The sequence below is a fragment of the Pipra filicauda genome, unplaced genomic scaffold, assembly GCF_003945595.2.
Source record: "Pipra filicauda isolate LSUMZ 115617 unplaced genomic scaffold, ASM394559v2 scaffold41_size5083284_pilon, whole genome shotgun sequence".
NCBI classification, from domain to species: domain Eukaryota; kingdom Metazoa; phylum Chordata; class Aves; order Passeriformes; family Pipridae; genus Pipra; species Pipra filicauda.
Window position 1 is genome coordinate 2,154,114 of NW_024104554.1, and position 27,891 is coordinate 2,182,004.

Consider the following 27,891-nt stretch of genomic DNA (forward strand, 5'->3'; position numbering starts at 1 on the left):
AAACTCATTGAAAGCTGAGCACTTCAGAGTTTATTACCAATACTCCTTATATGGGGCTTTGGAGGCCTTTCAGGAAGGTGAAAGTCATATTTAAGCTAAACTAAACTCTGATCTTGTCATAAATGGATAGGACTGTGACTTAGGGCAAACTTCTGTGGGGAAAAAACAAAAGCGGTAATTTGTCTTTTTTCTTATTTAGAAATTGCAAAATAGTTCATAGAGATTGTAATGTACCAGTAATGCAACCAGTTAATCAATACATGTAATTGCAGCTGCTTTTATGCACTTGAGGTGGTTTTTCCAAATAGTAAGATTGGTAGTCAGATAATCCACACCTCGTGGATGGATATGTCTCAGTTCACCATAGAACTGAGCAAGAGTGGATTTTCCAATCCAAAATGAAATAAGCCTTGTTTTAAGACTCATGGATAAACTCAACAAGCCTGTCTTTGCCAGTATCACTTTCTTTTTTTTGTTTGGTTGTTTTTTTGGTTTAGGGGTTTTTTTTGTTTGTTTGTTTGTTTTGTTTTGTTTTTGTTTTTGTTGTTTTGGGTTTTTTTTGTTTGTTTGTTTTTTTTGTTTTTTTGTTTAATCTTCCAAGGTGCTGAGCCCTTTGGTTCTAACCCAGAAACACACTTGAGCATTTACTTAACTTAAAGGATATAAGCAATTCTCTAAAATACATTATAAGGACTCACGGTTAAAAAGAAGGATGTGACAAAGTTCATCAGTGGACCAGGGTTGATGCACTTGTCAGCATCAAATCCTTTATCAACATGACTTCATATATATTAAGCAGTATAATGGCATTATTTACTATTATACTATAAATCTGAAATTCCAGTTAAATATATATGTTTAGGAGTTTCTGTAAAGCAGGATGTTAATAAAGATGTTTAAGTCAAACATATTTGAGACTTTAGAGTCTCTAGACAGAGTTCACTGCAGAGCTGAAGCAAATGCTCCAATTGGTTTCAGCAGTCTTGTAGATTGGATTTAAATAACTAATATGATCTGCCTGTCATCTTTACTGCCCTTTTGAGATAAATGAATTAGCCACACATACCAGGTGAATAGACCTGATGCTTTGAGTCCCAAAAAGGGATTAAGGGGGAAACGAAGTTTTAAAAGGGAGTGAACAAGTAAAAATAGAGATATTAAATTAAAGAAACAAGTTCAGGACAGAAAAAAAAAAAGGACAGAAAATGAAGTCAGATAAGAAAAGATGAAATAGATTGCACAGATCAGAAAAAAGTGAGAGATAAATATCAGAGAAAAACATTATGAGTCATATTCTTATACAATGTACCAGGACAGAGAGTGAATCTAAATGAAATATGGGTTAGATCATGCAAGGAAACAAACTTTTCACATTATTCAGCTTTGCATGGCGATTGGAAAGGGAACATCAAAAATATTGCCGAACTCGAAGACTGTAAATGTCATACATCATTTTCATTTCTTTTCTAGGACCTAGTATGTATGAAATTAATATTGCAGGAAGGTTTTTTGAGATTATAGGAGACCTAAAAGGTTTTTACATGTAGTTGCAGTAGTCATAGTGAGTCTCCTAAAATACAAAGAATAAATATATTTTCTTAAGCGTTTTTAAATCTACAACTGGCAATACAACTAACTGCAAAAGTCTGAATTAGAGAGCTATCTTATTAGTTGATATCAAACAAACATACTCTCACTTTTAATTATTCTTTATGACTAAAAGCAAAATCCAAAAGTTGAAAAAGCATTTATTGTCATCAACATAGGACAACTACAAGACATACTGTTCAATTTTCAGCACTAAAGCTGAATTATCATGTTCAGTCTTACTATTCATTTTTTTTTCAAACAACTCAAAACTTTTTCATAGAATAATTATTTTGGCTTGAAACTTTTCCCTTCATTTTACCTCAAAGATAATTAAATAGGAAGTTTAAAAATACATGGATCAATAACCTTTTACTCAAATGCAGAAAATTATTACTTCCTCAACTTTATTTTGTCTGAAATTCCATGTTCAAATAACTAGATAAGGACTGGATTTAAATGAGTAAACACAGGCGTATTTATTGATTGAAGTTGAAATCTTACTTTAAAAGATAGGAATGACTGATTTTTTACATTAAAGTATCTAAAAAGTTAAGCTTCTTCACTGTGATAAGGACAAATCTTACAGTTATAAGCCTTACTGTTTCTGTTGATTACACTTCTTTTGCTTTCTGTATTCAAAAGTTAAATGAATTCACATAAAAGCTAAAGACCAAAGCTAAAAACTGAAGAAGGCCTGCTCCATTTGTGCTTGTGATGTACTCATGGTACACACATAGGCACCGAGAAAACTTTTCTAATCAGATCGACCTGTTGGCTATCATAGAAACCTTTATGGTTGCAAAAACATTGTTTGCAACTAAAATATGTGGTTTGTTTGATTGGTTGTTTTTTTTCCCTTCAGCCACTCAAAGGAGCACAATATTATGAACACAGGGAAAATGCTTCTGGAACCTAGTGAACAAGTTTGACAATGTCTTCTCTTAGAAGGTTTCATGCAGAGTTTTGGAGAACAGTCGGAGTCTTTTTGCCATATTCGAAAGCCAACAGAAGGGCACTTGACATTGTTTTTCCTCATGGACTGAGAATAGAAGCAAAACATGAGTCCCAGTTCAGCCTCGTTCTTCATTTACTTGAGCTGATAGGTTAAGTACTTGGAAAAGTCTTTCCAAATCCAGGCCATCTCAGACCCAATAAAAATAGTTTTAAAGAAAAGCAGAAGCATTATACTAGTGCAGGAAAGATTTTTATTTTGCAAAATTAACAAAAATGTTTAACATCGTGTAATGAGGGTCATTGAATATACATCTTCCAAAATATGGAAAGGCTTTGCAGCTTGAAGAAATGCTTTCTTACAACAGTTACCAGCCCCTGAAATTCCCATCTGTAGGGTTTGCAGTTGCTAATTTGGAATAATTACTCTAATTATCGACTTGTGTACAGTGATGAGTGCTGATATTTATAATGCCTAAAAAGGCCTTCCTTCTGTTCTAGATGTTAACATGAATCCTTATATATGTGGTTTCTACTCACGGAGGAGTTAGCCTGCATATTACCATATGAATTTCCTTTTGCAAGAACAACGAACTGACAAGGTCTGGCTGCTGATATGGTTATAAAAATTACAGAGAACGATGAGTCTCTTCCATAAATTTCATGGACTGTTGCTGTGAGGAGCACCAAACTCAGAAAATTCGAGATCTTTCAATTGTTCTGCTACTGATTCATTCTGGTAGCGTACATTAGTCACCTAGGGCCAATTTTATTAAAGCACCTGGTACCTAACTCTTACTATGTGTTATGGAGCTGATCTGAGAGTGAACTTCAGAACCTGAGGTAGGACTCTAAATTCCCCATAAAGACATTTAACAGAGTTAGCTCCTTCAGAGTAGCATCCAAAAGGTCCCTTTCGTTAGCAATCAAAATGTAAAGCGTGAAGAAAAATCTCAAATGCTGCTCCTTTCTTGTGTTTATCGTATCTGATTACAGGTAGCAGAAAGGCCCTTCTGTTATTTCCCATTCACAGCCTAAAATCATCTTCCAAAGAAAGAGTTCAGATTTTTTTTTTTTTCTAAGTACAGCAGCCTTATTCTTTCTTTCCATGATGAAACAGCTGTGGAAGTGGGAGACATTGCTAACCTTCTAATCAATAATGTTTTGAGAGCTCAGGAAGAAGATTTAGGGCTGATAAACTGCTATACTCTTCTCTTTTGTCACTCATGGCCTTTTCATGAAGAACTCATAGATTGTCTGGGGACGACTGGTTAGAAGACAGGGACTTCATTCACATAAAAGGGTGTGACACAGCTTCATGATCCAAGCACTTACCTGAAAGGAGGGAGCTTAGTTATAGCCCCTAGGTCAAACTAGCATGAGTTTTATGTAAAAGGATGTTTGGATAAAACTTGTAGAGCATCTTAACAAAGAAACAAGTACCTTTGCTTCAAACTGATGTACCTCCTGCTGCTCAGAATGCAGTCTGGGGAACTGAGAAGATGGGATTTGACCTTGTACAGGCTAAGAAAGAAACTGAACTGTCATCTCACAGTGGGTATTCTAGAAATTTCGTTACTATAAAAACAAATGTCCTTGCTTTAGAAGAAATGTCACTCTCTTTGTTCTTTCTTAGAAGTTCATGTTTTAAAATATCCCTTACTACTAATTTTTGGCTAAATACCTAATGAGTCACATGACCTCTTAAAGGCCATGAAAGTGATAATTTCTGAATTTTAGTCTACATCTTATTTATATCTCCCTTTTATAGAAACAGTACACATTTGTATTAGCGTAGTTCTCCTTTATCTTCTTTTATTATTTCATATATTTTACACTGTGTTTTAATTTGATTAAAGTGGAACAGGCTGCCCAGGGAAGTGGTTGAGTCACCATCCCTGGAGTTATTTAGAGATACCTGCATGTACTTATCTATACCACACGTAGATTAGGTGCTTAGAGACATGGTTTAGTGGTGGACTTGCCAGTGCTGGGTTAACTGTTGGACTCAATGATCTTAAAGGTCATTTCCAACCTAAACGATTCTATGTTTCTATCCTTCCTGTTGGGTGTACTGATTGTGCTCAGACAAGACCTGTCAGAAGAGGATTTTGAACCTTTGACTGGACTTCAGCAGTAAGTCTGTCCCCTGATTCTCAGAAAGCATAGATTCTGTCCGTAAGCATGTGAGACACCACATTATTATAGTAATTACTGGGTTGGAACCAGTTCAAGTGTGTGCAGGAAGGGGGGAGGGCTCATGGAGCCCACATGGCAGCCCTGGAACTCACATGGTAGGTCTGCAGCCTCATGAGGCAGCCCCATAGGCTGGTAGCAGCTGTCAGTCAAAAGGGTAGCCTGGGAACATACCAATGTTAGCATGTGCTAAGTCAGTGCTTTGTGGAATGCTTTGTCTTGGTTGTATGTTACCCCTTTTAAGGCTTTGCCAAGATTCCTATTTCCTCCCTTATTATCAGTAAAAATATCTCCTGAGAAAAAGTGTGTAGCTTTTTCTTCTTTGCATTACCTCAAGGTATTAAAGGACCTAGGGCTCTGCAAAAGTTTGGTGGCCGAATTTTTGGAGTCTTGTATTTTTTTTAAAGTAATACTCTCAGTTGAGCTTGCGGTTCTGTGGCTGGGGTCTTACAAAGCAACAACATGCTGTCAAGGCAAACAGGGATGGATTCACCAAACCTCCAGAACAAACTAGAAGTCATGGAATCAGTGAGGTTGGAAGAGACTCTGAAGTTCTCTAGTCTGGCCTTCTGCTCAAAGCATGGTCAGGTACAGCAGGTTGCCCAGGACAGCTACGAAGATGGTGAAGGGTTAGACACTGCAATGAGGTCTCAGTCTCCCCTTGAACAAGCCAAGTGACCTCAGCCGCTCCTCATGCGGCTTCCCCGTGAAGCGGAAGGGGCAGATACCGATCTCTCTGGTGACCAGTGACAGGGCCTGAGGGAATGGCATGAAGCTGTGTTAGGGGAGGTTTAGGTTAGATATAAGGAAAAGGTTTTTCACCCAGAGGGTGGTTGAGCCCTGGAACAGGCTCCCCAGGCAAGTGGTCATGACACCACACCTGAGTTCAAGAAGCATTTGGACAATGCTTTCAGGCACATGGTGGGATTCTTGGAGCTGTCCTGTGCAGGGTCAGGAGTTGGACTTTGATGATACTCGGGGGTCCTTCCAGCTCACGATACTCTATGATAATATGACTGCATACACCCGGGTTTTGAACATTTCCAAAGATGGAGACTCCACAACCTCTCTAGGCAACCTGTTCCAGTGTTTGGCTACATTCAGGGGGGAAAAGTTCTTCCTTATACCTATCTGATCAGAGATAGGTAATCTAGGCTCCCTAGAACTAGTTCTAGCAGTGTGAATACGCGACCTTGTATCTAGGCAATACTAATGACAAAACTGGAAGAAACAATGAAATATTAATTCTTCTGGACTTTGACCTCTCTCAACTTGATTTCTTTTAAATTTATTTCTGTATAGGATTTAGCTAAAACAGTCAAACTGGCAACAGCAACTGACATTTCAAGACAGATCTGCTCCTCTTGTTCCACCCACTTCTATGGCATTTGCTCCCAGCTCCCAGAATTTTAAAGGTGTTCCACCACTAAACTGCTGATCTGCTTAAAACCTGGCATATCACTTTACTATCTAAAATGAAGCACTTCTAAATATCTGACTTCAGCTGAGGGACATGACTATCACTTCTTCATATTTCTCATTCCCAAAGGTTAAAGTGAGGATTACCTACCTCATAGGAGTCCTGTGAATTTAATTAGCATGCAGATGTAAAATGCTCTGAAATATTCATTATGACCTAAATCTTATTTTAGTAATATAAATTTCATATTTTACTAGAAGCACAAGATGTCTGTGCATGAAATTAGACTATAGATGATGTGAAGAAAGATAAGATATGAAACAGTATGTAAGAGAGACAAAATTATGCTTTCTCAGCCTGGTCAAGAAGATGAGGCACAAAAAAAAAAAAAAAAGGACACAACCTGAAATGCAGGTAAGAGGTTTCCTCTTAAATCATGTTTTCTTCAAGGAGCCTCAGAAAAATAGCCTTTGTGCACAGCTGCAAGTAGATGAAAGTAAATGACAGTCTTGGAAGGCAGACAGAGATGATTTTTTGTAATGGTAGAAACTTTCCTTGATATTACAGTGGGAGGTGGGAGCTGGACCTCCTGTGTTTTCAAAAATTTTTCTGAAGAAGGAACACCAACCAATTACAAGAATTTTCTTCTGAAGTTAATGACACTAAGACATTCCTCTGTTTCCTGTCTGTGGACTTTAGACCCTATTGGTCTGGCTTTTTGCCAGTGCAGTATCTGAAAAGAGATACTGCAAAAAAAAGTTTGTTTCCTCAGTAGCTTACCTTGTGCCTAAAACTCACCACCATTCTCACTGCACACTTGTTTCTTCTGTGTTTTTTTTTTTTTAATGTGATGATTCATTGTTCAAAGAACATGAATTATACAATGAAGCCACTCAAAAAATCTCTGCAAAACATGCCAGGGACTCCTCCTCGCCACTAAAAATGCCAACCTTCATAATTAGCTTTAATTTTCACATGCCACACTCTACTCTTTGAACTCCTTGGCAGCTCAGAAGCAAAACAAGTTCTTGCAGCATTCCCAAAAGTCTGTTCCCATTGACAATCAAGGCAGGAGCTAATTTGAGAAAACAAGAGTCATCTTTACCTTGCCATTCTCTCCAGGCTTTGCTACGAACAGCCATAGTATTACAGGAAGAGGAAGGAAAATCACATAGGCCCCAAACAATATATGCTTTACATTGCATAGAAAACAACTTGACTTCAGGAATTCGGGAGTCGGTAACAGACTGGACAACCATGCAGATCACAGGACACAAACATAATATTCCAGCTGGGAGATGTTTGGATAGGCAAATCATTTTCAGGATTATTTACTGTATGATTTTAGTTTCTCATGTGTAGTTCCAAGCAAAGCTGCTCTAAGTGATCCTTGATGGAAAGAAGATTTCTGTCCAGCGTACTCAGGATTGCTTAGTCACCACTTCTGTATTTTCTACAGAACTGTGTTCTTTTCACTTAAATAGTGCTTTATAACTCATCTCTCAACACTGATGAATTTAAAAAAAAAAAACCAACAAAAAACCAGCACTATGTTTCCTAACTGGTTCTCCAGAAATCATGTGAATTGGAATTTGAGGATGGATAAACACTGTAATTAGCGTTGTGAGGACTGTAGCTTTGTTTATACTGCTTGGATGAAAGTGGGCCAAATTCCCAACTCATCACTGTGCTCATATTGATGGCATAGATCCTTGTAGTTCAGTCACCTGCAAATTTACTGCTATGTTTCTGTGTCTTTCTGGGACCCTCAGGACTCTTTGCTGTTTTGACATGGTAGAGCAAGGTACAGTCAGATGGAGGTCATGGGCTTGTCTTTAAGCCTGGAGCTCACTGAGATCTTGTGCCAGAACTTTGATGTGAGGTTGGGCTGAAAGGAGGGCTTGGCCTGTTCTTAAATAAGAACCTGTTCATAGTCTTTCAGTCTAAGACTCAAAACCAGTAGGGTTTCACCCAAGAAACCTGGGTTCCAGTGGCTGCATATTTCCTTCGCTAGGTGACCCAGGATGCTGCTTTGTGGTCAGCTTAAGCCACTTTAAAATTACATTACCATCAACTTCAGTGGGGTAGGTTTTCCTTAAGCAATATGCAGCTCTTCAAGCAACGCTAGTAATGGTCAAGCGACTTGGAGCGCTTCCTGGAAAATTACCCTAACAACAGTAATAAAGATAAGTAAAGGTAAATGTTCAGCTGAACTGGTGAGCTGGCCCAACCTGCTGTCCTCCTGCATGACTATAAGTACCAGGGAGAGAGAGGGATGCAAAACAGTGTGGTGACTATGCCAGGGCTGTGCACGCTTCAGTAAATGCAGACCCACCGTCTTGCCTGGAGGTCAGCTGCCCTGCAGCACTCCATACCCATGCTGTGGAGCAACCTTTGCCCCCAAAACAGTGGGGCTACCACGAACATTCCCTGGTCTTTGCTAAGTCCTGAACCAATAGTACTGAGGTAAACACTGTCTGGCTTGGATGGAAACAATGCCTGAGACAGGCTGAGCCACATAACAGTACTGAGGATCAGGATGCAGTGCCAAGGAAACTATCCTGACACGATGCAGTTTCATAGCATAAGGTAGCAACTGTTTTAATAATGGAAGTCCATAGAAACAACAAAGTTCACAACCTGGAACTTTGTATGCTTGCCACAGAATGTATTTTTTCTGCCAATTAATTTGCCATAGTCATGCACCCAGAGTTTGTTTTCCTATGTCTTTGCCTTTTGGGGATAGCTCATAGGTGCATTTTCCTTTAAATCTTTCCCTATAAATTGAATTAATTGCAAATTCTGCTAAAACCAAGCATCAAAAGGTTAAAGACATAAATCAGATTGCAGCTCGTCTCTCACTACAGATAAAGGGGAACCAGGAATATACCTGCCAGCTGGGATGCCTGACTGATAGGCAGCAGACAAGGCTGAGGGGACTACCAAATGAGCAACTGAAGCTAACTAGAAGTTTTCCTGAGTGGGGCAAGACCCCACAGATCATTCAAGGTCTCAGAAATATAAAGTAAGAGACAAAAATGCAGCATACCCAGGGCTGACCCAGAAAGTGGCCTGTAAATAGTAAATAGTGTTTTATTTAATGTAAGCAGGAAATTATATCATCTTTTTTTTCCTTGTTTTCTATTTTTTATAGGTCTACTACTGAAAAAAACAGTGCATGTCTTTTAAATTAAATAATTTTAATGGCTGTAATATATATATATATTTGCCTTTCATCCATTTTTCTGATTTTAACTAATGATTGACAGTTTTGCATAGTTAACTCCAGAGGACTGTAATTAATTAGCTTCCAGAGCACAATGAGTATTTTTTTTCTGTCTAGCTACTATGTAATGCTTAACTACAATCAACTTTTCAAAAGATGTTTCCCTACCAGAAGTACCAGGAACCTTGTCCATATAGACAATCAGCCATGTAAATACATCTGCAATTCCAGTTTAAAAAACAACCTTTAAGCACAGCATTGTAAGATTGCCAAAACCATATGGCAAGGAAAAAACACAAACAAACCAACGCAGTATTTGTGAATACTTCATCATTTTTTTACAGTCAGCTCCTTGCAGGAAAAATGGCATGGACTGCTCAGGAGATGAGCTGAGTCTGCCCTAGGCAGCAAGCCTGTGGTCTAGCAGAGTGTGCAGTCATTACAGCCTCGAGTGCATGTTCCTGGCAGTCTTGTTTGACAGATGCAACTAGCCTGAGTGTATAAAATAATAAGTTACTCCTGCCTGAAAATTCTTCAGAACCAGTGACACCTTTGAGTAACAACTGCAAAGGTCAGCCTTCAGCTTCAGTGAAGTGAACATTGAAAAACAATTTGGCAATACATTACTAATGTTATAAAGGAGGACAATTCTCCCTGATTAAAGGGCAGTGGGATCATGGCCTCCTTTTTCTACTCCTAGCTTTGACATTTCCACAGTAATAGGGACTTGTTTTGGCAGCTTTAAGAAAATATTAACTCTGAAATCTTTCTACTCTTTTTTGGAAAAAAGTTTCAGCAATTCATTTCATCCAGTATAAGGATTCTAGACTACATGGGCATGGAAGCAGGGTACTGTTGTATCACTGATTAACACAATTCAAGACACCAGCAATTTGAGACAGATGTTTGGTCAGAGCTTTACACATTGATTGAATGTATTTTTTTAATTATTATTTTGTTCCTTTTTTTTCCCTTGGAAGGAGTATTTAAGAAATATTATGGGATTTGTGATACACAAAGCCATCAGCATTCTGTAAATACAGGGAAGTGTCAGCTTTATTGCTCCTTTTAATTTAATGTTCCACAACATTTTTCAGGTTGACATTAACACTGTGAATGGACTGTGGGACATTACCTGTCCCATCATTTCCCTTACTGTCTGGGCATTTTATGTCTCTCTTGCACATCTTCACTCCTGATCAGGAGGGCATAGGGGTAGCTGAGACATCCTCAGGTGCTGTAATGAGCTGTAGAAAACAAAATGGTACAGCATGTGTCCATGCTGATTCAGGATGCAGACTACTCTGCTACCCTACTGTCTATACTAGCTTTTCCTGCTGTGGAAACAACGCAGTTAGTTCTGGTGGTGGCTGGTCATAAATCATTGTGAAGGCAGCGTGGGTGATAGTCATTTGGATGAGAGTATCAAAAATCTGCTAGCTCTGTCTAACTCCACACCGTGCACTCATTGGTAGAGTATTGGATGCAGTTTCTGTAGTTCATATATGGGGTTTATGTCAAGAAAACAGATACAATCTAGTTTCACAAAGATGAAATGCTGAAAAAAGTACATTGAGTTCAAATCCATCCATCCTTGCAAAGCAGAGGATGAAAAGCAGTAGTGTGCCTCACGAGGACAACAGTCTCATTTTTGGGAATCTGTCCTGTCCCCAGGAGAGTTCCTGGAAAAATGTAACTGAGGGCTAAAGGCCTGTTTATCAATTAGCTCTTCCTCAAAGCTTTTCTCCATGTAGGCATAGCTTAAACCAGCAAAGACCCTTGTTGAAACTGCTGCTTTTTTCTTTTCCTTTTTTAAAGAAACCAACTCTGCTTTTCTTTCATTCTGTAGAGTACACAGCTGACATTATTACCCACATGCTTAGCAGTGCCTTTGCTGTAATGGATGACGCTAGTACTTAAATGCACTAGGAAGACAGGAGTGGGCTGAAGCCATTTTTAGAACAACATGCTACTTCTTTTTTTGGTGCTGACTCATTCACTGTACCTTGTGGTATGTTTACCTCGATTTCTTGCTGCTTCACAAGCTGTTGAATGGGTGAGGAAGGAATATTAATCAGTGACACATAGCATTGTGCTCCAGAACTACAGTGATGGTGAGTGCTAGGCTCTTGCCTAACTTTTGGCTTTATTGAAGGAATTACTTTTCTTTGACTAGCATTTACAGTTATTTTAGTCCTGGAAACTGGAAGTGACACTTTTGTATTCATCATTTTAACACAGCTATCTAGTTCATATCCATTTTTTTCTGTTAAAAATCTTTGCTCCTTGCTAGTGCTCATATCAGAGTGGAATTAATCAAAGTCATCGCACTGTACACGTGTGGAACCTAATTAACCAAAACAGCTGATGAAGACAGAAGAGATCTCACAGCTCATTTATTTTTTTTCTTAAAATATTTTATATTTAAATTAAAATGACAAGGAAAACAGCAGCAGGAACTACAGCTAAAACTATACAAAAGTTCACTTTACTGCACTTGCTACTTGATCTACTTGGGCTATTTTGCCTGCTGAGTTAGATGACAGAAATGTTTGGTACCCAGAAAAGCTCAATTTGTCTGCATTCAAAATAGAAATTAAAGGCCTGTGCATAATAACTGTTGCTAATCATTCATAAGATATAATATGATAAATGTTGTTAGTATACAGTTGCAAATGGTTGCCCTCTGTTCCTGAGGTGCTAGTTGACCATCTGGTTGACATTACAGCCCCCCCCAAATTGGCTTCCCACTCTTCCCCTGTCTCTTCTCTCTGAACATTCCCACCACCTCCACTGCAGCAGGAGCGATGAAAATCTGATCTGAATTTGAGAAAAATAATCATTATTTTACAGAGCTTTATTTCAGCTAATTTAGTTCTCCTAAACCATCCACTTCAGGATTAGATGACCATCCATGCTGGAAGAAGGCATGTTGACTGAATCACCTCTGACTTACATCAGCACACACCTAGTCCGAGGAGATCCCCCAGAGCCAAGGACTGTGTGTGAAGGAGAAGGGAATGTGAAACCCTAAAACAGGAGCCAGAGATGAAGCTTGGAGATGTACCAGGTTAAAGAAATACTTGCTTCCAACTCTAGGACATGACTGAAGCATATAATGTGCAGACACCTTCAAAACCTCTTTTCTCGTCTCCTGTTTCCAGGAATTTGAGAATTTGTTAGCAGCTTCTTTCTTAGAAAGAAAATTCCTTTATTCATTCTTCAGAGTTTCCATTCGAAGGAAAAAGCAGCTCATTAATTATGGTGGAAGACAAAATGGAAGCCCAGAAACATATAGCAGAAAACAAAGTCTCAAGCACAGGCCTAAGACACTGCATAGTCTTCCAGTTTGGGACTCTGCATGTCAAAACTCTCCAAGGGAAAACACGAGTAGCAATATTTTGTACAGGTATTGGGAAAAAATAATAATAAGAAAACCAATAGATAGGAAAATGAGTTGGCTACTGTGAATTCTCACATAACTAGGTAGCAGAACAAAACTCATATATATATTATAAATTGATAATATTAATATATAAACATACAAAATTAATCTTTATTATTCTATGTTTATGTATTCATATATAAGATCATTGAAGGACTATAATTTCACAGATTTACTTTAAAAAGAATTAAAAATACATAGCTGACATCAGTCAGGAGAAATGTCTTTTAATATCATGTGCTGTAATACTTTAAACACAGACACCCTGTGAAGGGCCTTGGGGTCTTATCCTAATCCATTCACTTGTGCACCTCAGGGAAATCTACTGCTGCATAATCAACTTCATAATCCCTTGAATTCTCATTGCCATGTACTCTGAAGTGAGGCAGTAAACTCTTTTGGCTAGGGATCCTGACATGTTTCTCTACCTTTCTTAGTTTCTTAACCTAATGATTATTTTTATCCAATCATTATTCAGTGATGCTTCTTGCACTGCCATAAGAAAAGTTAAATATGCCTCCTCAGATTTGCAGATAGAGCAACTGAAGTGTGCAGTGATTAACAAATTACATTTCCTGGGTCAGAGAGAAAGTTCATGGAAGAGCTAATAATGGGACATATCTCTGGTTTTAATGATTACAGTGTGACAGCACAGCATCCCTCAAAGTAGAAATTTCAAAACCAGGCATTCAGTTATGACATTGACAGAACGGGGTCCCTTCAATTTGTTTGCTGACCTTGGGCTAGTGAATAAGCCAGCTGCTCACTCTGAAAGATATCTATGCACTGAATGGCATATTCTGACAAGACAGGACACATATTTTATTTTAATATTTTGTAATAAGAATATTCCTTTTATAGAATTCCTTGTATTATTGTTTTGGACAAAAGTATAGATTCCTTACAGTAGTAACTGAGCACTCGAGTCTTTGCAGATTTCCATTATAAGATCCCTATGAATAGGGACTGGGTACTATGTCATTTTTAAAGGGGCTTAAAAACAAAGATCACAAAGTCTTTGTGAAGCAAAAATTTAAACTCATATCTCCTAGATTTTAAGCTGGATGAACCTGCCAGTGGATGAACCTTCCTGATTACTGAATGAAAATTCCTTTCTGTAGTCATCCCAATCCATAAAAAGCATAAAAAACCAACTCTGTGACAAGTGTGTTTTTTTGCTCCCTAAACTTGTCACTGGGCTTGTTCTAAAGCTTAGCGATAACCAAGTTAGTTTGTGAACTCAGCGTTGCACATTCACTTCAGAATGCTAATATAAGTCGGGAGTAAGGAGAAGGCCAATGAAAAGTAAAACCTGATGGTTTTTGCAAAGCCAAGTGCGATGTAGAGAGGGGGCAGAAGAAACAATGAAACATGATAGAGAAGGAAAGCACAAAACCCAACAGAGGTGTAGAGGAACCAGAGCCATCAGTGTAGAAGTGTGTAAAGGTAAGGAAAAAGCTAGCCATATCTAAACTTCTCTGCAATGTCAGAGCTGTCTGTACACATGGTTTAAGAACACAGACACAAGGAGAAGTGTGCACAAGACACATTTCCAGTTCTGGCTTGTTCAGTTAGATCAAAAACTTCCAGGGAAGTGCAGTCTGTTTTACATACATGAAAATGTACTTGGATATGATAAAATACCACAGCTGTCAGTCTAGACTGGAATCAGTTTGCATGGTAATGCTATGAGGGCTGCAATTTATTTTACTTTCTCTGCAATGAGAAACTTTCCCTGTATCAGTAGGGAACATTGATCCTGGATGTCTGCATATGCATTTGAAAAGATCTTGCACTTCAAGTGTGACTCATTTCTATTGGACACCTATAGCTCTGAGGGGAGAGAGCTCTGCACAGAAGTGTAGTTGTTGTTGCTAATCTGTGTTTGCCAGTTACTGCAGAGCCCAGAGGAACTGAAAATCTCCAAATACATAAATCTGGAGTACAGATTTCCCCATGTTAATGCGCGAATCAGTTAAGCTCTGGAGAAAGAGAAGTTCCTTAAAAAGCAATAGAAGAGAACACACTCAGAACAATGTGGGCTTTGCAGGCTGTACTTAGTAAAAATTACTAAAGGAATATTTGCATGCTGCATTTTTTCCAGTGACAAAGCTAGCTGAAGAAGTTATCCTCCCAGCTAATCCTTCCTTTCTTTCTGCTCTGCTTCCACTACAGTTCTCTGTGCAATTTCATGTGCTAATGTCACCTGTGATGGGACTGTGCTGGCCCTAGGCCATGTAAATGCTGTAAATGTCTAAAGATAGTATTTTGGAAGCTATTTTTTAAACCTGTGTCACTTTACGATCCAGATCATGGTTCAACATGATAAATAGCTATGTTAGCATGACTTTGGGGTGGGAAATGGCATTAGGCAGAAGGTATAAAAATTTAAATGTAGGAGAAAGTGGAAGCTTCTTGGTTGCTGCTAGAGAAAACAAATGTGCAGAACACACAAAAAACAGTCTGAGGGCCGGGCCCAAACTATCTATCTCCCTGAGGCACCCATGTAACTTTTAACAAGGATGTTGCTATAGTATGGTCTAAAGAGAGGGTCGTTCAATATGATCTTGGGTGACCCAATCACTAAAAGCAAATATGTGAGTGATCATCATCACAACAAAGCAATTGGGTACACCAGTAAATCCATTTTTCTGTTACTTACAGAAACATGGAGACAGGGAATAAAAGAACTCAAAAATAGGATTCCACACAGCCTGCTTTTAAAATCGCTCATTCACAGACGTATTTGAAACAATTTTTCTAGCCCTCAGACTGCTGGGAGAACTCCTTCTTTTTAGTGTGATATATGGATTTTATCAAGGTGTTCAATGTGAACTGCAGAGATGAAAACACAATCACTGACCTGAAACTAATTTATATCACACTGGTTTTATAGTTTTTAATCTGTGCTCTATAAACAAAGACAAAAGCTAGAAATTTCCCACTTTCATGCAATATCTGCATTACATGAGCCATACAGAAATTCTTTGAGAGCTACGCAGATAGATGTTGTATTTTTTACTATGATTATGGCATATACTGTGATGCTCTTTTCATTACAAATCTTAAGAAAATCTTCCTCTTACCTGAAGGTAATGGCACGGCCTCAAAGAAGGTTTGATTTCCTGATGAACCAGAGGCTTATCTAAGTTCAGTGATGATTTGCGATAAGCTTCTTTAGCCTGGCTTACTGTAAGCGTTGACCAAGAACTCCTTTTCATATATTTACTATCAGGGGTCATTGGTAGCCCTTCACAAGCCGAACACTTCACATCATTGTTACTTTTGGAAGTCTTCAATGAGAGATCCCCAAAATGCCCCTGGAGTGCCTCAGGATAACAATGGGATATATGATCTGCATGGTGCCTATTTACCACACTAGGGGTTCTGTAAGTGCTATCACTGTCCAAATTATCATCAGAGCTCCACCAGCTACTCATTCCAGATTTATGCTTGCTTTCTGGTTTTCGCTCCTTGCTTTTACTCCTTTTGCTATGCTTGGAATGGTGCCCATGATGATGATCGTCCCCTCGACTGTCTCCCTTTGTTCCATTAACATTGCCCTTGGATGATCCTTCCAGAGAATGCGATTTAGTAAAAAGTTTCTGGACAGAATGAACAAGATGGCGTATTCTTCCCGGGCTCTCACTGCGTTGTTCCGCAGCTGTTGAGGTCCTCTGGTACTGTAAAGTGTGAAACCCATCCCGGTGAAGAGGAAGTTGTTTCTCAAATTGGTCCAAAAGATTTGCAGGAATACGGTTAATCTTAGGGTTACCGTGAGACATGGTGCAGTCGTCTCTCGAGTCGTAATGTGAGCTGTAGTGCATTCTGGGGAAAGTGCTACTTGACATGTGATCGCCCATTACCATGGGCATCATCATGCACTCAGAATGAATGGAGCTGCGTGGAGAGCAACGATGGTGATCCAGCGGGCAACTCTCCGTGGGGCTGAGAAGATACGACTGCCTTGGCTCCTGCCCATGGTGGATATGGTCGTGGGTGTGTTCACAATCTTCAGGGGATGCTAAGCCACAAGTATGAGCTGAACATAACTGTGGTTGATTGCGACTACCAGATAATCCTTTCATATTCCTCGCAGCAGGAGAGTATCTTTCTTCATTGAAGTGCTGAGAAGGTGACCATGAGTACTGCTGGTCTGTCATGGGAACATATAAAACCTGTGTTATGTGTCTGATTAAAAGATTAACTTGAAAAATCCAAGTATATTGAAAAACTAAACATTTTTTCTCTATTAGTGAGATGGAAAGTCTCACCATTCCTGAAATTTCATTCACCATTTTAAAACTTGTTAAAATTTTTCACTATGAGCAAATTATGGGGTGAATGCAGCCTCTTTCCTGTAGTTCTAAATGTTATGAAGTTATTAATTGTGTAAATTTACTCAAGTTAAATAGATATATTCAGATATTTAATTTATTCTTTGATATTTACAAATCATATGTCAAGCTTTGTGGCTAGTCATTTGAGTTACATGGGTCCAGTTTCTATTTCGTTGGTTTCACAGCTGGATATCTTAATTTAAATGTATTCTTTCTCCATGGAACCATTTTTGCATTATAAATTAACTACATTTTCTTAAATAAATCTCATCTTCATGATCCCAAGTTCATTCTTCATAAATATAAATAATAAACAGCAAAGAGAAAGAAGAATATGAACATGCTGAAATGAAGCTATAGTTTATATCACTAAACAGTTTATGAATAAGCATTTCATACTGTTTGAACATCCATTATCCTTAGTCCAGAAGTATTATTGCTATTCCCATACATTTAGAGTATTCTCTATTAGGCTGTTTTCCCCTTTTTATTATCGAACTACAAAATATTTATTTAATGACTTTAAATTATCCCTGATAAAACAAATATATTTTGGTACAAGCTACGGGGGTTTATGTACTTGATTATTTGTTCCTATGAATCATGTGCTCCAAGTTGTGTTTATTATACAAGCAAAGCATGATTGCTAAATAAGAGTAGCTTGTAAGCAAAGATTTTGATACTTAAGCTTTTGATTTCTTCTCTTATGCAATTTCTTGCAGCTGTCAAACGCTACAAGAAAAAAAATTTTAAAAGCCCAGAAATACTTCAATTTGATTTTCTCATTCACTTTCCCTCTTCAATTTCAACTTATTTCAGAAACATTTCAAAAGTAGACAAAGATATAGGATGCAAGATAATCCTTCAGAGGATCAGAGAAATGTGTGTTTACACAATGCACTTAGCACAGCCTTTCTGCAAATTTACTCTAAGAATCTAAATCATCTCACACAGGTGCTTGATACAAGGAAGTTGAAGGCCTCAACCAGAATGGAACCCAGACGATATCTATTAACTGGACATTGAAAACCAGCCTGTAGAGATAACACAGTAGATGAAAGCCCTTTGAGGGGTTTCTAAGCATATGATAAAACTCTCCTAAATCATATTGCCACTGCTGGTGAAAACTCCGTGCCTGGATATGTTCATGAGACAGATCAATACCCATATCTCTCTAATTTTACTCAACTAATATGTGTTATATCATGATATCCTCAGTACAGAAGGCCATTTGTCGGCAAGTCCTTAGCATCAGAAATCTCATAACCTAAATGCTCTATATTTCCTCTCACGGGAGATGCTTTGATAATTTTATTACACCCTAATTTCAAGAGAGCTCTAGATAATGTTTTAAAATGAATGCAGCATTAAACTAATAAACAGTAAAGTGTTCTTCAGCCTAGGCACAATCTGAAGCCAAAGATGGATTTAAGGGTCCGAATGTCACCTCCAGACTTTATCATGGCATGAAAATGGTGGGTATGTGCATGTATCCTTTTCTGCTTCTATTTTGTTTTCATGTCAGTTTCTTTTACTTAGTTCTTGGTTATTATCACATTAAAATAAAAACTTATTACTGATTACTCAGTCTGTTGTGCTATTTAGGTTATAATACCTGCATAAATGTAGTTACAAAAAGGTAATATAACTGTTTCTCTGAAATGATGTAATTTTGATTATATACAGACAAGGTAGTAAATTATAACAGTGCAGTGGGATTCACCTACAAAAGTCCTGTAATTAGTGGTACTTAACCCAGGATATTACCAAACACTATCAGGGGAATAATAATGGACCATGTGTTGGACTTAGTCAGTACTTCCCATAAAGGGTTCCCACAGCACCTGACAGAGATTACTGCATTAGTTTTTACAATCCCATGAGATTAGACAGACAGAAGAAATTTTTTACAGTGAGGGTAGTAAAACACTGGAAGAGGTTGATCTAGTTAAAGATGTCCCTGCCCATGACGGGGAGGTTGGACTAGATGACCTTTAAAGGTCCCTTCCAATCCAAACTATTCTATGTGGAAGATACTGTTCTCCTTTTACAGAAAAGGAAATTGGAATACGGGCAACATTTTCCAAAGTTCTTATGGATTTCCTGGTCTTAATGTTCACAGAGGTATGAGCCAGAAGGAGGTGGAAGGAAGCTCTTCCGTCAAACTGACAGCACAACGAGAGTCAATCCCAAGCCTTTTTGTCACAATCTTGCACATCTGTGAATGAAGGTAACTTGCACTACACCTCAGTGATGCATTTAGACAAAAAAAGGAAGGGCATGGCAGAGATCCAGAATGAAAGAAAGAGAATAAGAACTCATTTAAATGAGTTCCCTAGCACAGAATTGCTAGTCCCTAGTTATTTCTTTAGACCTCACACAGCATCAAACATAGCCCAGAAGGCTTCAAACCTTTTCATCCTGTTACATCCCTAGGAATATGAAACACGATGATTTGATTACATTGCAATGCATAATGTAACAACAGCTTTTCCATCCCTCATTACTCCTTGTGACTCCAGCTCAGTGCGAACATAGAAAAATACAATTTTCTGTATGTTGCTTTCACCACTATATAGCATTTTATGTGCTTCATGGAATGTCTGAATTCTTTTTGATTGAAACACAGGAGCTACAAAATGCTATAGGCATTTAATAAGCTTAATCAAAATAATTAAAACATTAATTAAAAAGGTGACATTTATCAAAAGTAATTGTCCCTTCTTAAATCTGTCATAGAGAGTAACTAAAAGTAGATAAAGTCCCAAATAAATGTGTATCATCTAAATTTATCACTTCAATTAGGTTCGAACTCCACTTAGGACATCAAACCTGCTCACTGTCCTAGGCACTATTACTTTTTCTTACAAACCTTTTGAAAATCTTCAAAAATTGAAATATAATATAGAATTTGTGCTTTGCACTATTCAGTCAACTTTGTTCAGGAGACCTGTTTCAGGGCTCAAATAAGCAGTTGAGCTGCTGCTGAATGAAGTACTGCGTGGTACCAGACCAGTGTAATTGCCCATGTGTTGGCTTTTAGCCAACCAACATTGTGTTGGCTTAAAATTCAATTAAACTAACATGTTTTTCTAGCATTTGCAAAGGGCTAAAAGTGTGTATATGGTCAATGCCCACAGCTCAGGCGATTAATAAAATTTCATCAAGCTACAACAAAACTGGTTTTTTTTCAATCCTTTAAAAAGAAATATAATATTTTAGTATAGCAAAATAGTTCCAGATTTATTCGGTAATGACAGATTGGCTTGAAATTTTAGTCTATATTTTTGAAGATTTTTTTTTTTACAGCAGCTCCTATGTTTGCTATGGGCAATCATTCTAAAAATATAAAAGTGCCATCATCAGAACCAAAGAGCAAAGGGAGACAGAAGAACAAATAAACATAACCCAAAGCAGACAAAGAGATAAAGGAATAGGAACAGAGAAAAATATATTATATGTGAGCATAGGAATGGCTTTTTTTAGGTCTCATCAGAGCAAAATGGAATCTTTCAATTGACTTCAATGGATAGTCCGATAATACCTAAAGACTGGGGGCGGGGGGCGGACCTAGAACAAGACACAGGCTGTTATGTCAGAGAATCTAGTAATTCCAAAACCCTGAAAATCCCTTAAAGCTTTTCTTTTTCAGAGACAACTCTACAGATATAAGTCAACTTTTAACCTCGACAGATGGAAGGATTTCTGTATCCCTTCCTATCTATTTCAACTCTTTCCCTGCTATGCCATGTCCTGTCCTGCTTTTTTCCCCCCGTTTTCAGTTCTGGGCTTTCTGGTGCTAAAAGAGTTGCTCTCTTGCTCCAAGCTGAAGTTGGTTTGCCTCTCCTTAGGGTCTGGTCACAATTTTTGGAGCATTCAGGCTTCTTTCTTGTGCTAGTCAGTATCAGGAAAAGAAAGAGAGGTTCAAGGACCAAGAGTAATGTTTGAAATAATGAATTAGAATTACTATGAATGTTCTAAGGCAAAAATGCTAAAAAACTCCAAGTAATGGGAAATAAGAGCTGTGCGTTTCTAGAGTTCCTGGAACACTGCTCTTGGCTAAAGAGAATCAATATAAAACCACTGAAACTTTTCTGCTATTCAAAAGAAGTGCATGTCTCCGCAAATCTTTTTGTGTGTTGTATATTGAAAGCCAGCTTTCAGAGCATAATAATGGCTTCTGGAACTAATAAATGATGTCTGATTTTTCCTTTTTTTATTTATTTAATTTCTTGCAAAGCACTTATCTTTCTATTGAGAAATTAATTTAAATTGCTTTAACCTTATAAGCCCCTTGGTAAATGGCTTTCCCATCTGAAATATCTGTGCTATTTTCACCGGAGAAGAAACAGCTCTTTTGCATAGTATAACCAGAAAAATGCATTGCTGAAAAGAGATACCTAATCTAGCTTTCAAAAAGAGCTGCTAGACAAAACCAGACTGCTGCATGTTGCTGTTTCACACAGTTTTATCAGTGTTGTGATGCATTATGAAAAATATATACTCAGTCTCACCTAAAATGAATAAAATCCTGAAAAAATGGGTACATTAATCAAATAAGTTGATTCTAAATATCTACTTATAATGGATAATTAAAATGTTTTAACTGGAAAATTGTCTGCCCAAGGTCTTCATTAAGTAGTACTAGATGAACACTGTTTCCTCATTAACTGATTATATTATTTTTCTCTGTTTTATTCTAACCTTGAAAATAAATATTTATAGGGATTGAGAAGAGCGCTAATCTGCCAAATGCAAGTAAGAAATTCTGGAAATGCCTTAAACTTCTGTTATGGTCTCATGAGATTTCCAGCCTATTTATGTAGCACAACGCCTTGTATAAAATTTACATAAAATTGCAAAGATTGAGTGACTGACTGTAACTTCCAGCTTTAGAAGATGACTTGTATATTCTGTGATGTGTATGTACTGTATGCAGTGCATTGACCTTTCTGTGGATTCCCACCTAAGGAATTCAGGCTGCTCACTTGAAATACTAAACTTTGAGGGGTAGCATGCCCTCAAAGAAAAGTAATATTGACTCTCATAAGACTATTGCAACAAGGTATTTTTTGCACCCAATCTCCCTGCACGGTCAAAAGGAAGAAGTAGGTGGTTCTGAGGACCTAAAGCTAAACATCAAACTGCCTAAGGCTTCAAACAAACACATGGGCTGTATGTGGATGCCTGGTTTGTTCTGACACTTATGCCTGAAAAATAAATACTTCTGTCTTCAGAATCCCGAGCAGTCCGCGCGGCAGGCACGTAAGGTTCTGTTTAGATGATGAGACTAAACAGAGCTAGAGGATGTGTCCAGTCCATATAGTTAAACTGTTGCCTTATAGTTTCATACTATGTAAATAGGACTCTTCCATCTGATACACAGATATGATTTCCCAAAGACTGTTACAAATGTGCAGTCTCTATGTGGTTTTATTTTGGATTGTGAGAAACTGGCATGATTCTTCTTAAGCCTGAAGTACATGTCCAAAAAGCGTCAGATGAATACCACCCCTCATGTACATATTTGTGTCTGCTGACTAGCCAAAAACTGTGGCTGACAAGCTCCAATGGAGAAACCCATATCATAAATGTATAAATTTAGGTGATTTGAGGCACATGGTATACTGTTAAATGATGGAAAATGTTTTGCAAGCCCAAAACATGACGAATATTGACCAAGGGTAAGATGGTTTTTATAACTCCTATATTAGATAAAAATGGACATTAAAATTCCATTCTTAAAACAGCCCCAGAGTCTCGGACATATCAAATTGCAGCAAAGTCAGACAACTCAAAGGGAGAAGTAAAGAGCACATGGAGTGCTCCAATTTATTCAGTACAGTCAGTTTTCAGCATTGTTATGCAGGTGTCTTGCAGGTGGAGCAAATATTTGATGCTACCCAATCATATTGTTCAGCAAAACAGTTCTCCAACTTCAACTCCATCCACCTTTCAAATAAAGGTAAGTAGACTGGCAATCTAACATCCCAAGGGATTAATTTCTGAGATAAATAAGTGTGATAAGGGAAAAGGGTATGTAGTAAAAGGAATGCAGAAAAACAGTTGATGAGCAAGAATGGAATCTTTGGGGGGACTGGGTGGCTGGTGTGGGTATTGATCTTCAGGGGACACACAGCACAATATACCAGGATGAGGAAAAGGACAGAGAGCTACGATCACTGGGGAAAGCTGTGACCAGGAACATGTTAGAGCCAGGTTACAACACATGCCTGGCATGGAGAACAGGATGTGCTATATGTGAAAAAGGAGAAATTTGGGAACAGTATTTGAGGAATGAAGACATCTAACATCTTCTGGGTGGAAGAATAGGCACTTGGACTGCATGAAGAGGATGAGAGGCACAATATTGTGCCCATGCCACGACAAAGGATAGGACAGAAATTCATGACAGGCAATATGGGATTTGCAAGAAGCTCCAGGATATGGAGTTGAGCAACGCAGGGAGTCTTCAGGATGGTGCAAAACTTAATTTCAATTGGTTTGAAGTGTATGATGTCTTGGTATTGACTGGTATGTAGCACACAGACCTTCACAGTGCTTTTCAAGTTTGAAGTTCATTGCCACTATTTACCTTTCCAACAGTGCTACAACACAGGTAAGTCCACAAAATGATTTACAACTAATATTTTTTCACAGAATCTGTATGATCAGCAGAGTTGTGAAAAAATTATAATGTGTCATGATAAGATTGACCTAAAATAATCAACATGTAACTTTATTTTCTGGAAAAATACAGCCGTATGGAGTTAACCAGGGCTTCAATATGTGAGTATCATTGAACAACAGTTTTTAATGCTTCCAAATACAGACCAACGCTAGCCCAACGCTACTAACCTGCTTTTGTTCCTTATTGTGCCTGGCTTTATGGACTTCCTTTCCTAAAGGAGAAAATTTTGCTGTTTGCAGTTATTAAGTCAGCAGACAATCAGTTTCCCTTGGTGTCATAAAACTGCCACTATTTTCTCAGCAATAAAAGAAAGCCAAAGTATTGCATGGTACAGCTCAAAGGTGTACACAGGAATCTACAAACCACTCTGGAAGTACAAGGGAAATCCTTGTCACGTTGATGGCAGTGACAAGTCTCCCATTAACTTCACAGGGCCAGGATTAGTTCTAAACATTTGCTGAGAAAAGTTCTTGCTTAGTTGACCTACAACACCTGTGTTACTTGAAGTAGATCATCTCTAATCAGGGCTGTATTTTGCAGAATGCACAATTTGTGCTGGACTAGAATAAATGTGTTAGAAACCTGGAAGGGTCCCCAGCTAAGAAGATGATAGCACGGAAGGGTGAAACTGGTTCTGCTGAAATACTGCCATTGATAGCAAAATGGCCAAGATTTAATCCCCAGGATCGAAACCACTTGAACCAACTATTCAGTTGAACAGAATCACCACATCTCCAGGGCTTCTTTTCTAATAAGAAATACTTATTATTGATTCTTAAATGAAAATCAAACAAAAGAAATAATGCTTATATTTATGATCTTCTCTGTTGAATTTTTTTCTTAGTGTTTCTGGAATTGTTCTGAATTTGTCCTTTTTTACGATGATATATCATGGAGGAAGTTTTCCATCCTTTGCAATACTAAGGGGCCTGAGATAACTAATGGTCCTAATAAAAATATTTACCATATATTCCTTCTAAATAGTCATTTATTATTTCTTTAAAACATGAATTTTAAAGATTTTGCTTATTTTACAGAGTGCTCTTCTGGGAAAGAAATAATCTATGGATTAATGCTCAAAAGCATTGATTATTGTCACAGAATGTATGACTGTTTATTTGAAAATACCTCAAAATCACCTTTACTTTTTTAATATTCAATACAATTTTTAAATTGTCAGAACTAAAGAAAATTATTTGTTTTTCTGTTTGTTTCAGCATCTGTTTTTTGCAGCCTTTTGATTCACCAAAAATTTTAGAGTTTTAGCCTTGGTCTGACCCAAAAAATTATTTTTTTTTGCTTTTTGGAGTTCATCATTATCTGCTCAGCTGTACACCCTTGGCAATGCCTCTCGCTGTTTCATCATTTTATGGTGAACTTTTCCGTTCAGTTCAACCCACTGAGATGGAGGAGGACTCATCCTGATTTTCCTATGGGGTGCAGGAAGAAATAGCAGCCTGGTGACAAGTTCCCTTTAAAACCTGTTGCCATAGTAACAGGCAGACAATCTTCCTCTTTCCATAACCTCCAGATTGGGAATTTTTCAAATCAGGGTGCTGTCTCTTTTCTGCCTGGCTGAGCTCTGTTTTGGATCTGTGACAAACATTACAAACATTAATTGCCTTTTCCCACACCCATTAGCACCCAGATTTTCCATGTGGCAGTGAAGCATCAAACTGTGACCCCTGCTCCTGGCACAAGGTGATGGTGTAAGTACCCCCACTCTGAGCAAATTTTAGACAGGTCATCTTAATACCCTGCTGCCTCTTTGTTTTTTTTATGAAGAGAAACTACATTGTAAAAAGACGGAAAATACATATGAAGTTGCACAATGAAAGGTGACAACTGAACTCGCCATGGAAAGCTGGGATCATATAAGCAATATTTGCTGGCGTTTATCCTGCTGCACTGCTTACTCTAGTGCAAATCCCCTTAAGACAGACAGAATCAACGGCCTATGTGCCCAGCACTGTGAGAAGAAACTCTCGTCATTTACCTCTATGCTGGAAGTATCTCCACCAGCCTGGCTGAGCCAATAAATTGTCTCACTCCTGGTAGAGCCTAAGCAGCCTATAATGAATGTGGAGGTAGACAATGGTAATTTTTTTTATGGGGAAATGGAGAGCACATCATTTAAGCTGCTCATCATGGGAAAGCATTTAAAAGGCTGCACATTTTATCCTGTTGAAAAGGGACAATACAGTGGAGACACTCACTGAGGAAGGCAGGTGCAACAAAGCAGTCACGAGTCAGTCTCTCATCTCTGTTGGAGCCATTGCGCTCTTTATGGGAAAGTAAATGTTGCATGTCAGGGATGCACCCAGGTGTTACAGAGGTCAGCAGGGCACGAGGGAGAGAAAAATGTCCCTCCTTTACTAATATCCCACGTGTGAAATAATTTAGAACAGAAATATTTGTTTATGAATGCATAACCCTGTTTGTATTCTGTAGTAGAAATGAATGAATAATTCATAACAAATATCCTCTTTGATTAATCTTGCATCCTTACAAATATCTTCCTGTTTGTAAATTGACCTTGAGCCTAATGGGATTTTTGCAGAGTTATCTGACATTATGAGGTATTTAATTTTTAGAAATAGCTTCTAGTCTACAGATTGTTACCAAGCATTTGTTGCCAACAGCTTATAATTAAAATGCAGGACAGTTAGCATGTTTTTATATGATGCTTAGTCCATATGATATGATTTTGTACTGTGACTGAAAGTAATTCACAGAATAAGCTCTGAAGCATAACTAAAAGGAATTTAAAGTTCAAAATTTATTTTCTGAAAAACATTTTGTATTATTTCATTAACATTTTCTGTGATCTTGATCATCTCATCAGTATGCTTCTACACTGCAGTTTCTGGGTACTGAAAAAGAAAGGATATGAAGTGCAATTATTTAGAGATATGATGGAATAACAGTAATAAAAAAGGCTATTTTTTTGCAGTATCTATTCATCTAGTCACAATAAGCAAATAATAGGGTGACAATGAATCATAATGGGTCACCTCATGTTTAAAATGTCTTGCAGGTTTAAAAGACTTTTATATTGCCATACCAAACCACCTGGCTACATATTTTTATTACATGACAGAAAGATAGCCCTGTGGTTAGAGGATTAACTTGGGAAATCTGCAGTTAGGTTTTCCTGTCCAGCCATGAATTCTTTGTATGGTTCAGGATACGGCCATGCAATGCTATGCCAGTTGCCACAAAGAACCTTGAGCTTCCTCACTGGGTTGCAGTTAACCTTTGTGGATATATTGTAGACTCCCTACTTTAGTTCCCCATAGCAAAAGAATAAAAGTAACTTCTGTACCTCTGAGGATTAGTGTCAGAAACCAGGGATATATTCAGTCTCTGGGATAATGCCCATCTAAGAATTTAGAATAGAGTGTTTGGTATTGTGCCTGTTAATTACAGGTATGAGTGTCACTGTTGCAATTTACTCCATGTGGCCAAGCCCTGCTTCTGACTGAAGTGCCACCAACTCCAGTAAAAGTCTACACATGTTTAACCATCCCTGAATGCTCTGGGGGAAGGTCGACTGAGTCGTGGATGTGCCACAGAAGAGAGCCAAGAGCTCACTGACAACCCCTTCTCTGTCCTTGGGAAAATTGCCTGTTGTGCCTGGTACATGAAGCTAAAACCCTTGAAAACTGTGAAGTGTTCAGACACTGACTACACTGAGTAAAGCTGGATAATTTGGTAGAAGGAGAGACAGACTGAAAAGTCAGGCCTTTATTTATGCTTTTATTTCAAGAACGGTTATATCCTTTCTTCCTTTCAACACATACGGTCATAATGTCATGATCATACAATCAACAGTGATTGAATAAGCATGAGTTACTGTCTGACACTTGAACCTTACCAATTAATCAAAAGCACGACTGCATCAACTGTGAAATAAAAATACATTTTGGTAACCTGCCCTTAAACTCCTTTAGAGTTTACTTTGCATTTGGGGCAGGTTAAGAGCATTATTAGTAACTGCAACCTGGTTTACAGGTTTCAGTCTTTTTCTTA

General features: G+C 38.0%; 1 protein-coding gene across 12 annotated transcripts in view; it reads right to left on the reverse strand.

The window, feature by feature from the left end:
• Window positions 1-27,891, reverse strand: part of DLGAP2 (DLG associated protein 2) — a 449,538-nt gene that overhangs the window by 65,737 nt on the left and 355,910 nt on the right. For all 12 annotated transcript variants that reach the window (XM_027744792.2, XM_039385548.1, XM_039385558.1 and 9 more), the window contains one exon: window positions 15,915-16,984. In XM_027744792.2, the coding sequence (XP_027600593.1) occupies window positions 15,915-16,984 (1,070 nt within the window). The remainder of the gene's footprint in view (window positions 1-15,914; window positions 16,985-27,891) is intronic.